We start from the raw sequence: 25,849 nt of genomic DNA, 5'->3' as shown, positions 1-25,849 counted from the left end.
TTTAGGGAGTTAGGTAGAAAGCTGAGAAGCAGGACCTCCATGACAGTAATCTCTGGATTGCTGCCTGTGCCACATGCCAGTGAGGCTAAGAATAGGCTGATTTTGCAGGTGAATGTGTGGCTGAGGAACTGGTGCAGGGAGCAGGAGTTCAGATTTATGGATCATTGGAATCTCTTCTGGGAAAGATGTGACCTCTATAAAAGGGACTGGTTACACCTGAACCCGAGGGGGTTCAATATCCTTGCAGGCAGGTTGGCTAGAGTTGTTCAGGTGGGTTTAATCTAATTTGGCAGGGGGACGGGAACTAGAGTGGTAGTGCTGAAGATGAGGCAGTTGGTTTACAAACAGTGGCATTGAGAAGTGAGACTTCCTAGCAAAGGGAGGTTGACAGTTGGGTAAAATTGCTGTCAACAGGATGAGTTGGAACAAAAAAAAATGGACAAAATTGAAAAGAGTGAATGTGTGCAGTATATACAGAATATGCAGACTAAGGTAGATGAACTTGCAGCACAGTCACAGATTGGCATGTATGATGTAGGCATCACTGAATCATGGCTGAAAGAAGATTATAGCTGGAAGCTAATGTCCAAGGATACACATTGTATTGAAAGGATAGGCAAGAAGGCAGAGGGGGGTGGCATTGCTCTGTTGGTAAAAAGTGAAGTCAAATGATTAGAAAGAGGTGACATAGGGTCAGAAGGTATTGTATCGTTGTGGATAGAGCTAAGGAACTGCAAAGGTAAAAATCCAGATTGGTGCTGGATTCCAAGGGGGGGATTTTCTAGAATGTCTACGAATTGGCTTTTTAGAGCAGCTTGGGGTTGATGCCACTAGGGGATCAGCTATTCTGGATTGGGTGTTGTGCAATGAACCAGAATTGATTAGAGAGGTGGGGGAATGTCGACTCAGACCATGAGAGGTCTGCGTCGGGCATTTTCATGCCTTACAAGGTGCAGACTGGAAGTCTGTGTGGGGCGCCACTCCTCGCACAGACCAGAGCAGTGTGTGATTTAAGTGCCTTGCTCAAGGGCACAAACACACTGCCACAGCTGAGGCTCGAACTAGCAACCTTGAGATAACTAGACGAACGCCTTAACCACTTGGCCACATGCCCAACACGTACCTTAGCGAGCTTAAGGTAAAAGAACCCTTAGGGGAAATTGATCATAGTATGATAGAATTCACCTTGAGACTGGAGAAGAAGAAGCTAAAATCAGATGTATCAGTATTACAGTGGTTTAAAGGGAATTACAGAGGCATGGGAGAGGAGTGGGCCAGAATTGATTGAAATAGAACACTGGAAGGGATGATGGCAGAGCAGCAATGGCAGGAATTTCTGAAAGCAATTCGGAAGACATAGGATACAGTATATACATCCCTAAGAGGAAGAAGTATGCGGAGGCATCTCATTGAAACTGACCATAAATTGAAAGGACTAGATAAGGTGGATGTGGAGGGGATGTTTCCAATGGTGGGGTTATCCAGAATTAGAAGACTCAGTCTCAAAACTGAGGGGCAACCTTTTAGAACAGAGGTACGGAGGAATTTTTTTAGCCAGAGAGTAGTGACTCTTTGGAATGCTCTGCTACAGGCTGCAGTGGAGGACAAGTCCATAGGTATATTTAGAGTGAAAGTTGATATTTTCCTGATTGGTCAGGGCATCAAAGGATATGGTGAGAAGGCAGGTGTGTGGGGTTGAGTGGTATCTGGGATCAACCATGATAAAATAACAGTGCAGACTCAATGGGCTGAATGGCCTAATTTTGCTTCTGTGTCTTATTGTCTTAACTATTCTAAAGGCAAGATGATACAACCATGGCTAACAAGAGAAGTCAAAGCCAACATAAAAACCAAACAACAGGAATTCTGCAGATGCTGGAAGTTCAAGCAACACACATCAAAGTTGCAGGTGAATGCAGCAGGCCAGGCAGCATCTCTAGGAAGAGGTACAGTCGACATTTCAGGCCGAGACCCTTCGTCCCTTGGTCAGGACAGGTAAAAACCAAAGAGAGGGTATATTATAGAGCAAAAATTAGTGGAAAGTTAGAGGATTGGGAAGCTTTTAAATGCCAACAGAAGTTAACTAAAAAGTCATTAAGAAGGTAAAGACAAAAGGAAGCTAGCCAATTAATATTAAAGAAGATACCAAAAGTTCTGCAGATGCATAAAAGTGTAAAAGAGAGGCAAGAGTGGATATCAGGTCACTAGAAAACTATGCTGGAGACGTAACAATAGAAGACAAGGAAATGGCGGACAAACTGAGTTAGTATTTTGCATCAGTCTTCACTGTGGGAGACAGTAGCAGAATGGTGAAAGTTTCAGGTGTCAGTGTGTGATGTTAACATTACTAAGGAAAAATTCTTGAGAAGCAAAAGGTCTGAAGGCAGATAAATCGTCTGGACCAGATGGCATCCATCCCAGGGTTCTGAAAGAGGTGGTTAAAGAGATTGTGAAGGCATTAGTAATGATCTTTCAAGGATCACTAGATTCTGGAATGGTTCCAGAAGACTGGAAAATTGAAAATGTCACTCCACTCTTCAAAAAGAGAGAGACGCAAAAGAAAGGAAATTATAGTTCAGTTAGCCTGACTTCAGTGGTTGGGAAGAAGTTGGAGTCGATTGTTAAGGATGTAATTTCAGGGTACTTGGAGGCACATGATAAAATATACTGTAGTCAGCATGGTTTTCTCAGGAGAAAATCTTGCCAAAAAAATCTGTTGTAATTCTTTGAAGTAACAAGCAGGATAGACAAAGGAGAATTGGTTGACGTTGTGTACTTGGATTTTCAGAAAGACTTTGTCAAGATGCCACACATGAGGTTGCTTCACAAGTTAAAAGCCCATGGTACTAGAGGAAAGATACTAGCGTGGATAAAGCAAGGCTAATTGGCAGGAGGCAGAGAATGGTAATGCAGGGAGCTTTTTCTGTTTGGCAGCTGGTGGCTAGTGGTATTCCACTGGGCTTTGTGTTGGGGCCACTTCTTTTCATGATATAAGTCAATGATTTGGATGTTGGAATTGATGGCTTTGTAATCAAGTTTGCGGACAATACAAAGATAGGTGAGGGACAGGTAGCGTTGAGGAATCAGAGAGTCTGCAGAAGGAATTGTACAGATTAGGAATGTGGAAAGGATGTTTCCTATAGTGGATAAGTCTGGGACCCGAGGGCACTTCTTCAGATTAGGGTGTCCATTTAAAACAGAGATAAGGGGAATGAATCTGTGGAAGCCATTGCCACAGACAACTGTGGAGGCCAAGTGATTTGAGTATATTTAAAGCAGTGGTTGATAGGTTCTTGAATAGGAAGAGCTTCAAAGTTGATAGGGAGAAGGCAGGAGAATGGGGTAGAGAGGGTTAATAGATCAGCTGTGACAGAATGGCAGAGTTGACTCGATGGGCCGAATGGCATAATTCTGCTCCTGTGTCTTATGGACAACACTATTGTTGGCAGTGCAAGAATTGAATTTGACAATGCTCAGGATTCTAGGGCTGAAGTAATTTGTGAAGAAAGAAAACAGAGGAACTATAGCCGAATTAGAAAATCTGTTACCCTAAAAAAACAAGCTGCTGAAGGGAATTAGCAGGTCAGGCAGCATATGAGGATGGAAATGTGCAGTCAGCATTTCAGGCTGAGACTCTTCATTAAGAACTGGTAAAGACCCTTCATCTGCATTGACAAAACATAATCTGTTCATTTTCCTCCACAGGGGCAGCACGATCGCATGCTGGTTTGTGTAATGCTTTACGGCACCAGCAATCCAGGTTCAAGTACTGCCGCTGTCTGTAAGGAGTTTGTACAGTACATTCTCCCCGTGACTACATGGGTTTCCTCCAATTGCCAGTTTCCTCCCACGTTACAAAGATGTATTGGTTAGGAGATGAATTGGTTACATGGATGTAATTGGATGGCACGGGCTCATGGGCCAGAAGGGCCTGTTCCTATGCTGGATGTCTTAACATACTGCCTGACCTGCTGAGTTCCCCCACCGTTTGTTTGTTGCTTAAGGTTCCAGCATCTGCAGGCTTGTGTCTCCATTTACTTCATGCTTAGCCGATAGATTTAGCCAAGACAGGAATCTGTGTTTTTAATTCTGTGCACTTTTCTCCATAAAGAATATATCGTCAAATGTTCTTGAGGAATCGGCTGTATCAGATGATGTTCTTTCTCCGGATGAAGAAGGAATTTGTGCTGGGAAATACTTCACGGAAGCTGGCCTGGTGGGATTGCTGGAGCAGGCAGCAGCATCTTTTACAATGGTACGTTAGTATGGCCCATTTTCTCCCTTGACTTGTGACTCTAAACTAACCCCATCCTGTTCATTTTGTGAATGTGCCTCTTTATTTTTTTCTGTTGCATGCTCTCTTTTTCTCTTCCTTTCCCGATCTGCTGTTGATCCCCTCTCCCTCACTACCTCCTATTCTCCCACCTAATCTGATTATACCTTAGAAATGAAGGGAGTACTTTTTCTTGGGTGCAACTATTTATTGTTCTTTCTGAACCTTTCAAGCCTCTACCAAACCCACAGAGTCACCTTATCTGAGCTCCCAGCCTAGATTTCAAGTTTGATTACTTGGAGGATTGAGTTCAAGAGCCGTGAGGTAATGTTGCAGCTCTATAAAACCCTGGTTAGACTACACTTGGAATATTGTGTTCAATTCTGATTGTCTTGTTATAGGAAGGATGTGGCAGCTTTAGAGATTTACCAGGATGCTGTCTGAATTAGAGAGCATGTCTTATGAGGGTAGAATGCGTGAGGTAAGACTTAACTATCTGGAGCAAATGTGGATGTGAAGTGACTTGATAGAGGTGTACAAGATGATAAGAGGCATAGATTGAACGGACAGCCTGAGACTTTCCCAAGATGGAAATGGCTAACACCAGGGGGCATAATTTTAAGGTGATTGGAGGAAAATATGTGGGGGGGATGTTAGAGGTAAGTTTTTTGCACAGAGAGGGGTGGGTGCATGGAGCACATTGTCAGGGGCAATGTATGAGGCAGATATATTCAGAACCTTTAAAAAAAACTTTGATAGGCACATGGATATTAGAAAAATGCAAGAATATATGGGTGGGAAGGGTTAAATTGATCATACAGTAGGTTAAAGGGTCAGCACACTATTTTGAGCTGAAATGCCTGTAATGTGCTGTAATGTTCTGAGATTAAAAAGATCAGTTATGAAGGGAAGTCTCCTTGCAGAACTATTACTTTCTTAACATGGAGTACCACTCCATAGGACTACGGTGTAGAAATGTAGAGCTAATGTAACTTGATGGACTGTTTCCAACACAGACTTTTTCTTCATTTAGACCCCGGCTAGGGATTTGGGGATTTTAAGAATGAGATAAGATTGGCCTTTATAATACTCATAATGAGTTCACAGGTGATAAAGAATCTTTGTCCTGCTGCTCAGTCCCAATGTCGAGTACCTGATTTTCTTTCTGACCTCGGCAGGCTGGGATGTATGAAGCTGTGAATGAAGTCTACAAAATACTGATCCCAATTCATGAAGCCAACCGGGACAATAAGAAACTGGCAACAATCCACGGAAAACTACAAGATGCCTTCAATAAAATCTCTAATCAGGTATTGAACTTCAACTTAGTAACTGACATTTTAGTAATTGGAGTATGCATGAAATTCAAATTCGCTGAAATTTTTAGAGTTAGGGGTTGTGGTGGGAAGTTAAGATACTCTTCCTAACCATTTTCTTCCACTTCCATTTGCCCCTCACACTGTAAAATAAGACAGGATTGGTCTGTAATGCTATTGAGTTGACTGCAGTGTTTTGTATGTGAAACTTCCCTCTTTATCCACACACACACACACACACACACTTGGAGAAAGGCCTTCACCTATCCCTTTGTCACTTACCCATATCTCTCTTCCTGAATCACATTGCTCAACAATAGCCTGTATTTTTGAGTTTCAAGATGATAGGATTTCCCTGCCCAAGTTAATAAGTTTTCAGCATAGAGAATTTAACCACAACAGTGATTCTAAAACAGTAAGATATTAGCAAACAATTGTTTTATATTAAACCAGGTAATGAGATGTATGTTTTAAGAAACATTTCATAGGGAAAGAGAGAGGTATAGCAAGAGAATTCAAGTTCAGTGCCTGAACATCCATGCATTAACAGCACAGAAGACAGAAAGATCTGGACAAAAGCCACAGCTGTTGGCAAGAAGAACTTCCAGTCCAACCATGAGGGGTAAAGAAACCTGGCCCACATCACTAATGGAAAAAGATGCAGTGCTTTAATAAGGAGACTATCAGAAAGATTAATTCCAGCAGGGTCCTTCTCTGAAAAAATGCTTGGAGCACACTCTGTCTTAGCCAAAAACCTTTTTTTTTTGGAGAGATGGGCATAAGATATCATGGTGATATTTATGGTCCAGGTCTGTTAAGTTTTAGCACTGTGTGGGTGAGGTGTCTGCAAAGATATCCATGTCACCTTTGCTGCAACTATTGGTGACTGCTGAACTGATTGCTCGACGGTATGTCACATCTGGACTTTCCAGTTGGCGGGCGATTTCCTTCCACGCCGCTCTGACATATTGGGAAATCATGTACATGGCAAGCCTTCTGCCAGGTGAGTATTTTTTTAAAAGATCACCAGCTCTTAACCCAGCACGGATGGAGAGCGTGCAAGGGAGTTGGCCAGATTTGAACTCGGGACCTTTTGCCCCGAAGTCCAGCACTGATGCCACTACGCCACCAGTGGCTGAACTGATTGCTACCTATTCCATAAGACCATAAAACAAAGGAGCAGAATTAGGCCATTCAGCCCATCCATTCTGCTCTGCTTTTTGGTCATTGCTGATTTATTAGGCCTCTCAACCCCATTCTCCTGCTTTTTCCTCATAACCTTTGATGCCATTACTAATTAAGTACCTATCAACCTCCGCTTTAAATATACCCATATTCCCTCTGTTATCTCCATCAATCTGGCCCAAAAACACCAACAGCAAAAGAAACATGCTGCAATAAATTTAATGATGGTGGAAACTCTCAAGCTCCTTATGTAGTTAACTATTATTCAGTATCGCAAGTTCTCCTGTCAACTTTGGATCCTGTTCAACTAAAATTGGCAGCTATGTTGAGATTGTTGGTATTACTCCAAGAATAACCAGGACTGGAGACATCATTGTCCCAATGCAGGATTTCAACCAAAAACATCAACAATTCCTTTCCCCTTCACTCATGCTGCTCGACCCACTGAGTTCTTCTAGCAGTTGTTTGTAAAACCAAGATTGCTTTGATGAGAATGACCAGGAGATCAAGGAGTTAATTAAACACAGTGTAAAATATTTCTGGTTTGGAAACTCCACCATGTCATGAGAGATGAAACAATGCTGTGGCTCCCTGCAAGTCAAGGTCAAGGAAAAGAATCTGACATAGAGAACAGATGGCAGGAATGTGGGAGTTCCACAACTTCCTGACATCAAGAACGTATGCAGGTTTCTCACTGCTATCAAGACCATCTATGGCCCAAATACCTAAGTCCTGATCCCACTAAGAGAAAGGTATGGAAGTTAAGTTCCTCTGCAGCCACGACTTCTACCATGGTACTAGTGTAATAATTCACACCAGGCACTACATCCTCACCAATGGACGGAAGTTCAATGAAGCCCAGTGTCCAACACCATTTTGTTATTGTGCTGCACTTTGCCTTCAACAATCTTTCCTCGGGAGCAGAGTTAATCTACAGCCCAAATAGGAAGCTATTCAACGGAATGTGCAGCCTTTCTCCAAAGTGAACGTCTCCCTGGAGGTGAGCTGCGGTACACTGACGATACATGGATATACGTGTTCAGGCTTCAAAGGTCAAGTTGTTAGTTGATTTATTGAAGATGGGCCCTGCACTCAGCATCTGCAGAAGTCTTGACCAAATTGCTCCCCCTCCCCATAGTTCAATACAACCCTTTGATCGTAAACTTCCACAAGAAACTGTGGACCAATTCCCGTAACTGGGGAGCAGCCATCTCTCAGTGAAGACAGATAGCTGTGCTGAAACTTACTGTCACTTTTGGTGTGCCATTGCCTTTGCTTAACTTAGGAGATGGCATTTGAAGGTGAGCACCTCAAACCCAGCACAAAATTCTGGGCAGCACGGCAGCGGAACATTATTACCTTGCCATCAGCCTGGGTTCAATTCCACTGCTGTATGTAGAGTTTGTACAACGTCCCCGTGACTGCTCCAGTTTCCTCCCACGTTCCAAAGACGTATGCGTTAGTAGGTTAATTGGTCACATGGATGTAATTGGGCTCATTGGGTTAGAAGGGCCTATTAATGTGCCATATCTCTAAATGAAAAATAAAAATAAATTTTAAAAATTCGGTCTTCAAGCAGTGGTGAGCCTTTTCAAGATTTGCGTTACTTCAAGGAATTAAAAAGATTTCAACACTGCCGCCTCCACAAGGAAGTGAAACAGACCAAACCCGGTGTCCTCTTTCAGGCTCACATCTCTGACACCAATGCCTTAATTACAATTAGTTATGCTTGGCAAGTCACATCATTCACTCGCTTGATATCAGACTCCTAAAATAGTATTCTGAGCTCTGTCACAGCAAGAGATTACCAGACTGTCCGAGGCAAAGGTTCAAATATGGCATCAGACCTCAATATAAATGCAATATCCCCCCTTACTCCTGGGGGGGTGGGGGTGCCCAAGCCCATGACTGCTTAAAGTGAGAAAAAAGCAATAGGCAATGTGACCTTGATTCCATGTGTTGGAAATACACAGTAGCCAGTGCGTAACAGAAGGAATGCATCACCTTACAAACACCTGCATCTCATGCCCTTTCTCCAAAGTGCACAGTTCCTACATCAGCCGCTTCGGAGCTACAAATCCTGGTGGGAGCCAGTCATCTCGACCGCCAGGGATTGCCTAAGGAGCAGGATGTTCAACTCAAAATTCAAACAAAATTTATCATCGAAGTACGAAGCTATCACCCTGAGATTCATTTTCTTGCAGGCATTCACATAGAACCAAGAAATGCATTAGGAATCAATGAAAAACTACGCAGAAAGACGGACAAATTACCAATGTGTAAAAGAAGAGAAACTGCAAATACTTAAGAAAATAAATAACCGGGACTGTTGCAGATTCAGATTGAGCTAAATGAGTTCAATTACACAGTTTTGGTAGAGCCAGCAACCAGAGATACAGTACCTTTCTGCCCTTTAACTGAAAGTCAAGCAGCGTGTAAAAAAATAATCATGCAAAATTATGAGCTGATTTTAAAAGCTGGAGTTCAGTGCTTGTAGATCCCAAATCATACCACATGGTGGTGCAGACATACCTTCTTTCATGTTTAAAATTGACTGTTGCATCACAATCAGTTTCCCTGGTATCAATAAATGGGATCTATAAAAAAATTCTTTCAGTCAGTTCCCGAAACGTTAATTTAAGAGGTGGCTGATATGCTTTACTTTTCTCGTAGTGTTGTAGGATTTAAGTGCAGCTCAATCTGAGTGAAGAAATGGAGATGAGAGCGGAACTACAACATTTCTTCAAAATTTTCAGTTCCATCACTTTACACCAGATTTGAATCTCGATGATCAAACCCATTTTAACTGTGAAACTTATTCTCGCACGAGGCACACTTGAAAAAGTATCCCAATTCCATGGAGTTGCCATCTGTTGTGGATCATAAATCTTATTCGTTCTAGTAATAGCTGTGTGTTAAAAGTGCATGGTGTAAGTAGGTGACTGCCAGCTAATTTTTAGCAAGGGAAAAATATTTGTTCTGTGGGCCACGGCAGAAGTTTGCAAAACCATGCAGCCCAGTTTGGTACTTGATACCCTTCAAACACAACAGGAACTGACTTTAAAGTTCAGTACTGTTTTTATACCATACTTATCCTATGCTGAATTTTAAAATCAAAACAAAGCAAAAGTTTTGTGAGGGAAAGTATTTAAGAATTTGTGATTAATAATATTCTGAATAGGCTTGATCTGAACCACATCTCTGGTCATTTCCACAATAGCTCAAGCCCACTCTTCATGGTCTCATGGCTGTCGATGACCTGAGTCCTTGCTTATTCCATCAGAGGGCATTTTAGTTTTGCAAAAGGTGACAATATATTTAGAAACAGTTCAATAAAAGTTAAATATTTTTTAAAACTGAAAATTATCAGTGAAACTTACTGAAAAGAACAATTTAAATTAATTTAAATGTTAATACTATTTAAAATAAAGGTGGAAGGAAAGAAACCGTTTACTTCACAGCGAAGGTCAATGGCCTCATTTGAATGTTTGAGGCTATTCTAGATATGAGGGGCCAGATACAAAGCATATGCAGCCCCTCAGCCTGGGCTTCCCCCACATGTCAATGGCACAGATCTCGAATGCACTGGTGCACCGGCTAAAACTAGCCAGTGGTTTACTACAAAGCGGCTAGCAGTCAGTGTGGTCTGGCCCAAAAAGTTTTGCCTCCACAATTGGAGTTTGCTCTCTTTCCCAAATAGTTCCAAAAATGGGGATTAACTCCAGTGGTTGAGGAGAAAAGTGTAGTTTAGTATGTCTCTGGGGAAGCTTTGCTGAGAGCTTCCACTGTGATATACTGACTGTAGAGTTCCTGTTATCTCAATCTATAGTTTAAGAATTTTAATGTCTGTGTGGTGTGGCTGGATGTTTGTCACCACCCTTTATACTGAGATGAGGGATTATCTGCTATTAACCGTATTCAAGCTTCACTTGGACATGTGCCACTGCCCAGCCTTCACTGTTTTACATCCTCCGCCCATAGTGCATTTCACTCAAAGCTTAGAAATGACAACATCAAAAAGATACAGATATAGGAGTTCCTTAGAACAGAGTTTATAATCTTTGCGCTTGCTTTAACATCAGGCACACAGGTATGAGGATTATATGTGGGATAATGGACTCAACAATTACAGGTAGTGTTCTCACTTGGGGCTTTCTCATTTTCTTTTGATGAAGGGAAAAACTGCAGAGCTTTATAGTGCAAACTTGTGCTATTCAAAGTACAGTTATTATCAAAGTATATATGCAGTTTACAACCCTGAGATTTGTCTTCCCACAGATGAATTTCAGGGTGTACGTATATAATATAAATATAGAATCATAGGGTATATATAATATGCAACTTAAACTCTTTTCTTTCCTTACCAGAGATACTAATTAATCCCCCTTACGTTTGACATTGATGTGTACTTTGCACTGATGCAGACTGACACATTCCATCACTGATCCTGACTGATGTGTACACCTTGTCATGAGGCTCACTGCCATGTACCCCTCAGTGTGAAACCAACTATGTACCACATCACTTTGACTTACTGGTGTACCCATTACTATGATATTAACAGGCATATGCCCCCCACCATGACGCTGACTAACTGTGTATCCCTGACTGTGATGCTGACAGACGTATATGCCCCATTACAATGCTGACTGACAGTACCTCTCACTGTGGCGCTGACTATTTGCATCTCCCTGTGAGTCTGACTGACATTTTGTCCTCGCTATGTTTCTGACTGACATGTACCACTCACTCTGGGTGATTGGTGTGTACATTTCTACAATGTTAGTTTGTAGTGTTGTTTGTTAAATTTGGGATACTGCTACTCCTGTTTACCAGAATCACTATAAGACACAGCCTTGAAAACGAACATATTGATCACACCGTCACCGCAATGGTTCTGTGTAGCTCAAAACTGTGTATTCAGCCACGGGTCTGTTTGAGCATTCATTGATTGGTGAATTTTGTCTCTCTTTTTGCTTTATCTCTCCCCTTACCCCCTTTCTGTCCACATGCAGAGTTCTGGCTGGGAGGTAGGCTGCATGGACTTGGTGTGGATTGGATTTTTTTGTACAATGATAGAGCTTTTGCATGTCACTGGCTGTGTCACGTGAGGAGACAGTGCACACCCTGGCTGGGAAATACTCCCATGTTGTCACTAATGTTTCATCAGCTAACTCTGAGTGTCAACATTGAGTGTCACTTCAGGCAGCCATCTGTTGTCGAGTGGGAGGGAGGAATGAAAGCTTATTTACAAAGTTTGGTTCCATTTTATTTTGCTTGTGTAGAGATACAAGCTCTTCTGGCCAATGAGCCCACGCTGCCCACTTACACCCATGTGAATAATGAACCCACTAGCCCGTATGTCTTTGGAATGTGGAAGGAAACTGGAACACCCAGAAGAAACCCATGCAGTTTGCTGTATGTAAGGAGTATGTGCAAACTCCTTACACTCAGCAGTGTAATTTAACCCCGGTTGCTGGCACTGTAATAACGTTAACGCTAAGCACTGCACTACCATCCCTCTTCATATATTGTTTTGTAAAGATAAAAAAGGTGAAGATTGGCTTTACTTGTCACATGTGCGTTGAACCATACAGTGAAATGCATCATTTAGCATCAATGGCCTACACAGTCTGAATATATGCTTGGGGCAGCCTGCAAGAGTCACCTTGCTTCTGGCACAAGCATTGCATGCCCGCAACTTACTAACCTGTGTATCTTTGGAAGGTGGGAGGAAACTGAAGCACCTGGAAGAAACCCATGCAGAGTGGGGAGAACGTACAAACTTCATGCAGACAGCGGTGGGAATTGAACTGCTGGCTCTGTAAAGTGTGACGCTAATGACTACACCGCCATGTCGCTCACCACTGTGTTCAGTCGAATTTCTGCTCTTGGGGCATTCTTCTTATTGTTTTAAAGAGGTTGTTAATTTGTCTGCTCTTGCACTGTATCATTGTTCCTAACATTCTAATTCCTACCCCATACTGCCATGCTTCGCATTTACGATTGGAAAGCACTTGTCAGCAGTCCATCTGCGACAAACTGGGAGCCAAGCCTTTATGCTGCTCTTATTTGCCATCTCCATGCGTAAGGAGTTTTGAAAGCTAGTATGCAGGAATGGTGACCTAAGCAGATTTTTCTCTTCTTTAGCCTAAGGAAGCAGAATGAACAGTGCGGACCCCCAGTGATACTTACGTATAGACCATTTCATTCGTCACAGGCAACCACTCCAACTAGCCCAATAATCATCCATGCAGAGCCACTTCTTGACTTTGCAAATCTGGGAATGTGCGTTTCTCAAAAGAACATAGAACATCACAGCACAGTACAAGCACTTCAACCCACGATGTTGTGCTGACCTTTTAACGTACTCTAAGATCAGTCCAACCTTTCCATCCTACAGTCTCCGTTTTCCTATTATCCATGTGCCTATCTAAGAATTTCTTAAATGCCCCTAATATGTCTGCCACACCCTGGCAAGGTGTTCCACATGCCCGGCACTTTCTGTATAGGAATTACCTCTGACATCCTCCTATACTTTCCTCTTATCACCTTAAAATTATGTCCTCTCATATTAGTTATTCCTATGCTAGGAAAAAGTCTCTGGTTATCCATTCGATCTATGCCTCTTATCGTCTTGCATTTATCATGTTATTCAATATTGAGCTTCAACTTGCAGTTAGGAGATAGATGAGTAAAATGCCATTCTCTTCACTCCATCCTGGAAAGTAATATGTGCTCCTCCTGTATTCATCAATAATGTGCCTATAGGTATCCATTAGTCTCATGAGACCATGGATTTGTGCCTTGGAAGGCTTCCAGGGTGCAGGCCTGGGCAAGGTTGTATGGAAGACTGGCAGTTGCCCATGCTGAAAGTCTCCCCTCTCCACGCCACCAATGTTATCCAAGGGAACAGCTTGGCACCGGTGTCGTCACAGAGCAATGTGTGGTTAAGTGCCTTGCTCAAGGACACAACACACTGCCTCAGCCGAGGCTCGAACTAGCGACCTTCAGATCACTAGACCAACGCCTTAACCACTTGGCCATGCGCCAACACATGTGCCTAAGGTCACCAACTAAACTGCACACTAACTGATTGCTCTACGTATGTGTCTTCATAATGTGATAGTTTAGAACTGCTATCTGCTGCTCCTCCTGCATGCGTTTCCTGCTTTGGAGTGTGTACCTTCCCAAGTCATGCTACTGTGGCCAAAAGAAAATATATGAATCTACTTTGGGATAATTGAAAGGGGCGAGAGGGTTGGAGACTATGCAAAAGAATGAGTCTGAGCCCTAGCTCAGAGATATTCTTTGCATCTGGGTATTCCTAGAAAGTTGTGTATTTTGTCTCTCAGGTTACCTGTCTAAGTGTTGAGAATGTCTATAGCTTTGAAAGAAGAAAAGGGAGTTCTTTGTGCAAACTGATCCAGGAACCTCTGCTGGCTTCACTGCCCCAACTCTCAGATTAGTGAGGATAGAGAGGATCAAGAATAATGGGAATTCCCAAGCCTTTTTGGAAATTAAGCCTTTTCACTTAATTGCCCAGCCACTTACTTTCTGGGGGAAAATAAGCTCTCATTAAGGATTCTTAAAGAGAGGGCTTCAGTGTTCTTCAGAGAATAACTCAATCCAGAAGGCTGCCTGAAGGCTGTTAATACTGCGTTACCTGATAGTTCTTTGGTTATTCTGTTTTGTTGATTGATTGTTTCCCAATGAATCACAATTCATTATTTTGACACTCAAGTCATATTATAACCAAATAACTTCCATCAAGGCATGCACAATCTGTGTTTGCAGAATACCTGATAATGTTAATAGAGTGGGAGTTATACAGAGAAGTCTCTGCTGAATTTTCTTTGTTGTACTTATTAAATCTGATCACAAACACCAAATAAAATTTCAGCTTCACTAAGAATGGAGCAGATATGCAACTTAAATTGATATAGGAAAGATTGTCACATGATGATTATTGTAAGGGATTGTGGACTAAACAAAGATACAATTCCCCCTTCACACCCACAGATGATGCTCAACTCACCGAGCTCCCCCAGCAAATTGCTTGTTGCTCCAGATTCCAGCATCTGCCATCATATTGCATCTGCATAAAAACTGTTATGTTTAGGTTGCAAAACTCGATAATCTGCAACGGCCAGATGCACTGATGAATAACCTGCTGGAAGCTGTAGTTTGTTGAGGAATTCTGACTAATTAGCTCTGTTCTTCTTCCCGCAGATACTGTCTGACTGCTGAGTAATTTCTGGTTTTATTTTAGATTACTGACTTTTTAAAAAACTTTTCAGTGTACTGAAGTAAACCAGCAAGTTTCATGTCAGAACAGAGCTTTAAAACAAAAGGAGAGATGGTGCTTGCTTTAATAAAGCCACTAACTCATCCCTAACCCAACCTTCATCAACTGCTGTTTAAAGGTTGATGGAATATGATTATCATCTGCTAAATGGTTCAAACGATATTTACGATTTGGAGATGCTCTTCATTTTGAGCTGTACATTTTTATATCCAGTATTTTATAGATATTAGTCTATTTTATTTTATTTGCCATCTGTCAAAATAGCACAGTCTAATTTCCCAAACTGGAATGAACTACACTCAGTGACTACTTTACTAGGCACAGGAGTGGAACCCAGTGTGGTCTTCTGATGCTGTAGCTCATCCACTTCAAGGTTCTACATGTGTGTTCAGAGATGCTTTTCTGCACACCACTGTTGAAACATGTGGCTATTTGAGTTATGTTGCCTTCCTGTCAGCTTGAACCAGTCTGACCATTCTCCTCGACCTCTCTCCTTAACAAGGCATTTTCACAGGACTATTGCTCACTGGATTTTTTTTTTGTTTGTTTATTGCACCATTCTTTGTAAACTCTAGAGACGGTTGTGTGTGAAAGTTTCTGAGATATGTAAACAGCCCCATCCGGCACCAACAATCAGACAACAGTCGAAGTGACTTAGATCACATTTTTTCTCCCATTCTGATGTTTGGTCTGAAAAATGACTGAATCTCTTGACCATGTTTGCATGCTTTTATGTACTGAATTGCTGCTACATGATTGGCTGATTAGATATTTGCATTAAGGAGCATGTGTACAAGTTTACCTAATAAAGTGGCTGCTGACTGTATGTACACTTGGTTGGGATTTAGTCACCTACTCATTCGTCATCCAGTGGAATATGTTGAGGCACAATTTAGGGTGTGTTGTCAGGAAAATAAATTTAAATGAGGTATGTGACCATATTATAATTGAATTGTTGATGATTAGTCCACACTTTCCATTTTGGCAGCAGTAGAACACCTTATTGTCATAGGAGACCTCCTGTAACCTTTAGATATAACAGTGATTGGTGTTTCGCCTATCAGTTGATGATTCTCTCTGTCTGCTTTCTCCTTTATTCCGCTTGCTGCTGATCACACTGTCCCCCTCACTGCACCTTGCGGTAAGTTGCTATATTTTATTATTAATTTACAGTGATTTTTTTTATAATTTGCTCTGAAGATTACTTAAAATAACCTTACACTTACAAATGTTTCTGCCAGTTGCTTCAACTTTCAGTTTCATGAGAATTGATAAATTTTCAAAAGTACAAGAGTTTGGTATCTGATTTTAGATCTGGTAAAGTGGCTTTTCCTTTTGATGGAGTAGAAATAAGGAAATTTGGAAGGGAAAGGCCCGCCCCCCCCCCCCCCCACTTTTGTGTTAAATATGCTTTCATCTCTGGAACTTGATTTGAAGTCCTCCCAGATGTGATGAAAGTCTTCTCTATCTGCCATCTTATGTGTCCTGTGACATAAAGTTGTCTCTAGCTCGAGTCAATATTTCCCACAGTCAAAAGCTGTCATTTGATGCACGCATGATTTGTCCTGTTGGATCAGCAAATAACACATTGTAAAGTTCAGATGTTGAATGGATCAAGGATCATTGTATTTGCCATATACTGTACATTTACGTGTATTAGCAATTTGCTATGGTTTGTTGGCAGAAGATGCAACAAAAAACACCATTCAATGGTAGAACAGTAAAAATAAGGAATTGTTTTTAAAAAATAAATTTAGAAATTAAAGTACGGAAATAGAATGAAATGTGCAGAAACACATAAATACCATCATGTATTTACAATGTAACCAGCATTATAAAAATGGTTTAAGCTATTTACAGTGACTGAGTTAATAGACAGAGGGGTGTAGTGGGTGGGGGGGTTGCTAACTTGAATTGTTGACTAGATTAACTGCTTGGTGGAAGAAACTTTTAAGATGGCATGAGGTTTTTGTTTAATAGCACTGTAACACTTCCTAGAAGGGAGTTTTTGTGAAAAGTATTATCCAGGATGGGTGTACCTACAATGAATTTTCCTGCTGTGTCTTTGTTCTGGACACAAACAAGTCCTGCGGTGATGATAGACTTCAGCCAATGACCTGACAATAGTAAGATGTGCTAAATAAGGAAGCCTTAAAATGCCTTGAACAGTATTCAGCCCCCACAACTATTTTCACATTTTATTGTCTCAGTTTCTAAATATAAAATATATTGAAGTAGCATTTTTAGGCTAATCTACAAAAAAATGTGAATCATGTCAAATCAAAAGAAAAATTCCAAAACCTGTCAACAGTTTCCTAAAAATTAAAAACCAAATTTGTGAGGCTGAAAAACTATTCATTTCCTTTGTAATTACTGCACTGATGTATTACGTTATCAACTCACTCAATTTATGATGTAGAAAATTGGAGATCGCCTGTTCTCAATGAATTCATAATAAATATTCCCTCTCTCTGTAGGGTCCAACAGTATAGTAGATTTTCAATGGTGCAAACCAAAATGAAGACAAAAGAGCATTCAAGAAAAGTCAGGGAAATGATAATAGAGAAGCACAAATCTGGGGAAGGGTACAAGACCGTCTCTAAGGCAGTGAGCATGCCTTGGAGCTCAGTGCAGCCCACCATGAAAAAGTGGAAAAAACATGAAACCACAGCCACACCACCTAGGTCAGACTGCCCCTCTAAACTTAGCAGCCAGAAAAGAATAGCACTTGTACGAGAGGCTACTGTGACACCAACAGTCACTCTGAGTGAGCTGCAGGAGTCAGTGGCTGCAACTGGAGATGAAGTTCACGGCTCCGCAGTCTCTTGTGCAAAAAGGGTGTTAATGGAAGAGTGGCAAGGAAGAAGCCCTGGCTTAAAAAAAAACGTATCCGTACTCGCGTAAAGACTTCAAAAAACATCGCTTAGAAGACACTGCAAAGATGTGGAAGAAGGTCTTGTGGTTGAGTGAGACTAAAGTGGAAATTTTTGACGTCAATGCTCAGCAGTACATGTGCTATAAATCTAATAATGCACATCAGCCAGATATCACCAGTCCTACTGTAAAGTATGGTGGAAATAGCATCACGTTATGGGGATGCTTTTCAGCAGCAGGGACTGGAAACTTAATCAGGATTGATGAGAAGATGAATGCTGCTAAATATAGAGAGATCTTGGATAAAAACTTGCTAGCCTCTGCCAGAAAACCTAAACTGGGGAGGAAGTTTGTCATTTAGCAGGACAACGACCCAAAGCACACGGCCAGGGCCACCATGAGAAAATGAAAAAAAAAATTGATGTCCTTGAGTGACCCAATCAGAGTCTTGCCCTTCACCTGATTGAACATCTCTAACAGGACATTCACGATCGCTGCCCATTGCTGTTTCCCAACAAAGCTGATACAGCTTGAGCAATTTTGTAAGGAGGAATTGGCAAATCTTGCTCCATCATGTCAAGCAAAGCTAATAGAATCTCATCCAAAAAGGTTACTGGCTGTAGTAGCTGCATTCAACTAAGTAGGTGGTTCAACTAAATACTGAGTAAAGAGGGATGAATATTTTTGAACTGCTGACATATCAGTTTTTGAATTTACAATTTTCTCTGTTTTTTGGCTCTACAATGGAAAAAAGAAGCGTAGGATTCACAAATAGAAATTCTCAGTTAAATTCAAAGGTTCATTTTATTGTCAAGGTATATATGCAGAATACAACTGAAATTTGTCTAATTTTGATCAAAATGAGTTGCAATACCCATTTATGTGAACAAAAGGTTGGGGAGTGAATACTTTTACAAAGCACTGTATCTCACACTTCATATTTGAAACTGAATTTCACTTCACATTCTTGTCGTAGATTTGCCTATGAATGTAAAGTAGGGCATAGTTAACCTTCAAAGATACAACCTAATGACACCATAGGCATTTTAAATTGAAGTACAGATCAGAATCAAAACCAGAGGTGGGTGACTAATTCATTAAGCTGCATTGAGGTCAATTCCTTTAGCACTTCTTATGGGCAAGGAAGAGGATCAAGGATCAACTTGATTCGCCATATATGTTTACATGTACTAGGAATTTGCTGTGCTCTGTTGGTCAGGGGCTGACATGCAACAAAAAATAACATTTAACAATAATAAAGACTAAAGAATTATATAAAAAATAAAAGTTGGAGGTTAAAGGACAGATATAGAATAAAATGTGCATAAATACATAAAAGCTTGCTTGTACTTACAACATATACAGTATTATAAAAGCAGGAGAAGTTCAGTCCTGATTTCAAAGGGAAACTTGCTGTCAATCCCAGAGCACACAGGATCTACCATCACAACACCCACTGACTGCGAGAACTGTTCCTATAGCACCTGAGCTGTGGCCTCTTGGGGCTGTTTCTCACTGCTGATCAATTTTACCAGCTTCCAGGTAGAATTTTCATCACAGTTATTCAACTGAAACCTTGCCTTTCAAATTGGACAGGACCCCACCTCCCTAGCCCACTCTCTACCTTTTAGCTTCCATGTTCAATCTTAGTGTGTGGCTTCAAACAGGACTGCCCTGCCTTTTTCTTTCAACTTCTACCACAACTCAATTTTATCTCAATTCCATTAATCCTTCATGGGATAAAAATATTTTTGTGCATTCCCTGTATGTGATTTGGCCTCACCTTGCTATGTCTTGGTATTCTAAATAGGTGGTATGAGCTACTGATATTTTTCTTGTAGCTTCCTTGGTGTGGTGTCTATTTATGTCAAAAATTATTTTCCATAGAGTGAAATGAGTGACCTACCTCACCCTTGATGCCTTCAGTCTCAGTGCTAGATACCAGACATTATAAAACAGCTCCAGATTTGGTGAAATTGGGAAAAACCTCACAGGCTGGTATGGGAAATTCAAAAATACCATACTGTCATTAGGTGACACCCTTCTGAAGGAGAAGAGTTATGTGAATGATTTGATGCATGCACCAGTTAATCTGATATGAAAATATTTCAACAAAGATGGATAAACTTAATGGTGTCCTTCAAAAAATGTCAGAGATGTAATCAAAAATTATACCTTAATGATAAATTGCTACCTGTATTCAGTTTTGCACTGATTTTGTATAAGTATATTATGCTGAACTATTCAATCCAGGGATGTTCTTTTATAAACCACTTTACTTTTTAACTAACCATTTTAAAATAAAAGGGTATTTGAGGTTAGGTGGAAGATCAAATGAGTTGCTGCTGCATTTGTTAACGCTCTTTCCTGAAACATTTCCGCAGAATTCAAAGAGGATGTTTGGGACTTATTTCCGAGTGGGTTTCTATGGTTGTAAATTTGGAGATTTGGACGAACAAGAGTTTGTCTATAAGGAGCCCTCAATCACCAAGTTGGCAGAGATTTCATATCGTCTTGAGGTAAGTCAGTTTGCCAGCTCTCAAGAATCAGAGCTAGGTGCATTTCCTTTTCTTAAGGATGTGGGCTTGCGTGTACAGCTTTCAAATTTGGAGCACTTGGAGGTGTAGAAATCAGAAGAGAAGGTAGTAGTAGATTTGAAGATGTACAGTGCCTATAGAAAGTATTCACACCCACTCCCGCTTTGGAAGTTTTCATGTTTTATTGTTTTACAACATTGAATCACATTGGATTTAATTTGGCTTTATTTGACACTGATCAACAGAAAAAGACAAAGTGATGACAGATCTCTACAAGTGAGATCTAAATTAATTACAAATATAAAACACTAATTAATAGATTGCAGAAGTATTCACTCCCTTTAATACAACAACTAAATTGTCACTGGTGGAGTCGATTGGTTTTAGAAGTCACGTAATTAGTTAAATGAAGGTATTTCAATTGATTGTAGTAAAAATACATCTGTATCTGGAAGATCCAACTGCTGGTGAGTCAATATTGTGGCTAAAACTACACCATGAAGACAATAGAACTCTCCAAGCAACTCCATGAAAAGGTTATTGAAAAGCACAAGTCAGGCGATGGATACAAGAAAATTTCCAAGTTACTGAGTATCCCTTGGAGTACAGTTAAGTCAATCATCAAGAAATGGAAAGAAAATGGCACTGCTGTAGACCTGCCTAGAGCAGGCCGTCTTCAAAAACTGAGTGACCGTGCGAGAAGGAGACTAGTGGAGAAGGCCACTAAGAGACCCATGACAACTCTGGAGGAGCTACAAGCTTCAGCGGCTGCGATAGGAGAGACTGTGTGTACAACAACTATTGCCCAGGTACTTCACCAGTCACAGCTTTATGGGAGAGTGGCAAAGAGAAAACCACTGTTGAAAATAAACTCACATGAAAGTTTCTAGGAAGGATACAAGAACAGGCAGAAGCATATAGGAGACTGAAGTTAGCTGGAAGAATGTTCTATGGTCTGAATGATCCAAAATTGAGCTTTTTGGCCATCAGACTATATGCTCAGGCTGAAGCCAAGCACTACACATCATCAAAAGCACACTATCCCTACCATGAGCCATGCTGGTGGCTGCATCACAGCAGCAGGCCCTGGAAGGATTGTGAATGCAGAGGGTAAAATGAATACAGCAAAATACAAGGAAAGCCTGATGCAGTCTGCAAGAGAACTGCTATTTGGGAGACTATTTGTTTTGTAGCAAGACAATGACCCCAAGCATAAAACCAAAGCTACACAGGAATGGCTTAAAAACAACAAAGTTAATGTCCTGGAGTGGCCAAGTCAGAGTCCAGACTTCAATCCAATTGAGAATTTGTGGCTGGACTTGTAAAGGACTGTTCAGTCACGATCCCCATGCAATCTGACAGAGCTTGAGCAGTTTTGTAAAGAAGAAAGGGGGAAAAGTTGCAGTCTCCAGATGTACAAACCTGGTAGAGACCTATCCACACAGACTCGAGGCTGTAATTGCTGCCAAGGGTGTATCTACTAGCTACTGACTTGAAGGGGGTGAGTAATTATGCAAACAATTATTTTGTGTTTAATAACTAATAAATTTAGACCAATTTGTAGAAATTTATTTTCACTTTGACTTGAAAGAGTCTTATTTGTTGATCAGTGTCAAAAAAGCTAAATTAAATCCACTGTGATTCAACATTATAAAACAATAAAACATGAAAACTAGCAAGGGGGGGGTGAATACTTCTTATAGGCACTGTATGGTGAAATGGGCAGATAGGTGTCAGATGAATCTTGATGATAAGAAATGCAAAGTGTTCCATTTTGCTGGAAGAATGGGAAGAGACAAGGTAAATTAGAGTGCAAAAATTCTAAAAAGGCTGCAAGACCGAAGACCTAAGGATATTTGTACATCACTTGAGAGTTTCTAGGAAGGATAAGCAGAAGAAATTTGTGGAAATAATGTTTTGATGGAGTACTTTAGTAATGTGGATAGACCGGAGAAGCTGAGACATGGGGTTGTTGTCTTGGAAGTAAAGAGGTTACAGGGGTGTCCGATAGAAATGTTTAAATTCAGGGAAGGATAGAGAAAGGGTGGGGGGGGAGGGGGGGAGAGGGTGAGAGAGACAGACAGACAGACAGACACCCATTGGTAAAGAGTTGATAGAGAATAATATTATTGGCAAGAGAAGCAACAGAGATATCATGAGAAAACTTTTATACAAGTCCTTGAGCACACTAGAGGCAGAGTAAAACATGAGATTCAAAGGAACTAGATGAAAGTAGGGAATTTTCACAGTTATGGGTGCTGTGATTAAATGGGATTCTATATTGTGTTCTTGTTCCCTCTAAATTTATACTGTTCTGTATTGTGATAGGAGTTCTATCGGGATCGGTTTGGGGAAGAGGCTGCTGAGATTATCAAAGATTCTAATCCAGTCGACAAAGCTAAACTGGATCCTAACAAGGTAACAGTAACTTAGAAGGTAAATCTACCGACCATGAAAATATGAATAGTTAATACCAAAGTATTTTACCCAGGTTAACAACTTAGTTCACCTTAAATAGGCAAGGAAAGATAGATACCTTTGGCACAGTGTATCCTTCTATGTACATGGAAGGATACAGAGATAATGTGGGCAAATGAGATTAGTGTCGGTAGGCAGAACAGTCACCGAACAAACTGTAGAACATGGAACACTATAGCACAGTACAAGGCCTTCAGCCCACTATGTTGTGCTGATCTTGTAACCTACTCTTAAGATCAATCTCAATATGCCCAACTAAGAATTTCTTAAATGTCCCTCATGTATGCTCCAACCGCCATCCAGGGTAGCACATTCCACGCACCCACCACCCTCAGTGGGCGAAGAAGAACTACTTACCTCTTGCAACCCCCTTATACCTTCCTCCAATCACCTTAAAATTATGCCCCCTCATATCGGCCTTTTCCACACTGGAGAAAAGTTCTCTGGCTGTTGCTCGATCTAAGCCTCTTATTGTCTTGGACACCTTTCTGTGCAGCCATTCAGCACAGAAAGATGTCCAAGACAATAAAAGGCTTAGATCGAGCAATAGCCAGAGAACTTTTCTCAAACTCAAGCAGGATTTGAGCAGTTATTACTCAGGTAGTCTGGTTGAAAATTTTTTTTCAACACTATCACCATTAGCCACCCAAAACAAAGGTACCTTGGTAAGCTCCTGCCTTAATGCAACCACGTGCTCTTATTGCATTAATAGTCCCGTGGGTGTAGCAATCTGAGATTTCCCACGCTTGCCACTTTCTGTGAAAGTGGTCATTCTATACCAAAACAAGCATTGTGCAATGGACAGGAGATGTGCTCAGCTGTAAAATTGAAGCCTGACCTGAATGAAGTTGAAACATGGAAAACAGAGCCGAAGTCAACTACTATTTTGATGCCCAAACATAGCACATCTTTGGGTCTTGTTGGGCACAGATTACATAACTAGGTTCTATGGTTGACCTGTATAATTAAAAATTAAGATTAGTTTTATTTGTCACATGTACTGTACATTAAGACATAGAATGAAATACAAAGATGTGCTGGGGACAGCCCACAAGCGTAGCCATGCTTCCAATGCACACCCACAACTTGCTAAACCCAACCCATATGTCTTTGGAATGTGGGAGGAAACGGGAGCAACTGGAGGAAACCTACATAGTCACAGGGAGAACAGGCAAGAATTGAACCCTAATCACTGGTGCTGTGAGGCATTGCACAAGCTGTTATGCTATCATGCCGTCCTGGAGACCACATTAAAGTTATTCGGTCTTATTTTAAGTTAAAATAGAACTTTTTGGCCGCAATGAGCAAAGGTATGTTTGGAGAAAAAAGGGTGCAGAATTTCATGAAAAGAACACCTCTCCAACTGTTAAGCACCGGGGTGGATCGATCATGCTTTGGGCTTGGGTTGCAGCCAGTGGCACGGGGAATATTTCACTGGTAGAGGGAAGAATGAATTCAATTAAATACCAGCAAATTCTGGGAAGCAAACATCACACGGTCTGTAAAAAAGCTGAAGATGAAAAGAGGATGGCTTCTACAACAGGATAATGATCCTAAACACACCTCAAAATCCACAATGGACCACCTCAAGAGGCACAAGCTGAAGGTTTTGCCATGACCCTTACAGTCCCCTGACCAAAGCATCTTCGAAAATCTGTGGATAGACCTCAGAAGAGCAGCGCATGCAGGACGGCCCAAGAATCTCACAGAACTAGAAGCCTTTTGCAAGGAGGAATTGGCGAAAATCCCCCAAACAAGAATTGAAAGACTCTTAGCTGGCTACAGAAAGCATTTACAAGCTGTGATACTTGCCAAAGGGGGTTGTTACTAAGTACTGACTATGCAGGGTGCCCAAACTTTTGCTTCAGGCCCTTTTCCTTTTTTGTTATTTTGAAACTGTAAAAGATGGAAATAAAAAAGTAATCTTGCTTAAAAGATTAAAGAAATGTGTCATCTTTAACTTTATGTCTTTTGGAAACCAGGTCACCTTTTACTCGCTTAGCTCTTCACAGTAACAAACTTTTGCATACCACTGTATATGTCGGAAACAAAGTGTAAAATGGTGGAGGAACTCCACAGGCCAGGTAGTATCTATGGAAGGAAAAGGACAGTCAATGTTTCAAATCGAGATGAAATGTCTTGACTGAAAACTTTGACTGTCCATCTCCCTCCATAGATCAGAATTGGGTTTAATATCACCAATATATGTTGTGAAATTTGTTGTTTTGCAGCAGCAGTATAGTGCAAAACATTAAAAAATACTGTACATTATAATAAGAAACATATTTAAAAATTAAATTTAAGTAGCACAAGAACAGAGCGAAATAGTGAGGTAGTGTACATAGGTTCATTTTCCATTCAGAAATCTGATGGCGAAGGGGAAGAAACTGTTTCCAAAATGTTGAGTGTGTATCTTCGGGCTCTTGTACCTCTTCTCGATTGTAGTAATGAGAAGGGAGCATGTCCTGGGTGACAGGGATCCTTAATTATAGATGCTGCCTGACCTGCTGAGATCTCCAGTATTTTATGTATCACTCCAGATTTTGGCATCTACAGTTTCTTCTGTCTCCAATTATATTTCAGGCTTTGATCTGGGCCATGCCTGCTGTGAACCCTTTCTGATAAAGTGAATTGAACCCATATGAAAAAGATGTGTGATATCGAATGTAGAAATCTTTAATTGACATTTAAATGACAAAATATCCAAATGAGAGAATAATCAGTAGCACTCCATACAAAAAGAGAAGTTCATCCATTATATGTCTAATGGTACCCGTAGACAATGAAGAATAACGTATTTAAAAAGCCCTTTAGCAGGACACCACACAGCAGCTGCTGTAGAAGGGTAAAAGGTGTGGAAGAAGGGCAGTGGTAACAA

At 40.9% G+C, this 25,849-nt stretch overlaps 1 protein-coding gene across 6 annotated transcripts in view; it reads left to right on the top strand.

Moving 5' to 3' along the window:
• LOC134339362 (dedicator of cytokinesis protein 7-like) overlaps nt 1-25,849 on the top strand; it is a 223,323-nt gene that overhangs the window by 171,534 nt on the left and 25,940 nt on the right. For 4 of the 6 annotated variants that reach the window (XM_063035799.1, XM_063035798.1, XM_063035795.1 and 1 more), the window contains 5 exons: nt 4,112-4,255; nt 5,452-5,583; nt 11,790-11,804; nt 20,350-20,475; nt 22,822-22,911. In XM_063035799.1, the coding sequence (XP_062891869.1) occupies nt 4,112-4,255; nt 5,452-5,583; nt 11,790-11,804; nt 20,350-20,475; nt 22,822-22,911 (507 nt within the window). Of the gene's footprint in view, nt 1-4,111; nt 4,256-5,451; nt 5,584-11,789; nt 11,805-20,340; nt 20,476-22,821; nt 22,912-25,849 lie in introns of all 6 variants that reach the window. The other 2 variants (XM_063035797.1, XM_063035796.1) reach the window with 2 other exon arrangements.

This window comes from Mobula hypostoma, chromosome 29 (assembly GCF_963921235.1).
Source record: "Mobula hypostoma chromosome 29, sMobHyp1.1, whole genome shotgun sequence".
Classification (NCBI taxonomy): domain Eukaryota; kingdom Metazoa; phylum Chordata; class Chondrichthyes; order Myliobatiformes; family Myliobatidae; genus Mobula; species Mobula hypostoma.
Note: the sequence above shows the minus strand (reverse complement) of the source record. Positions and strands in the feature narration are given on the sequence as shown.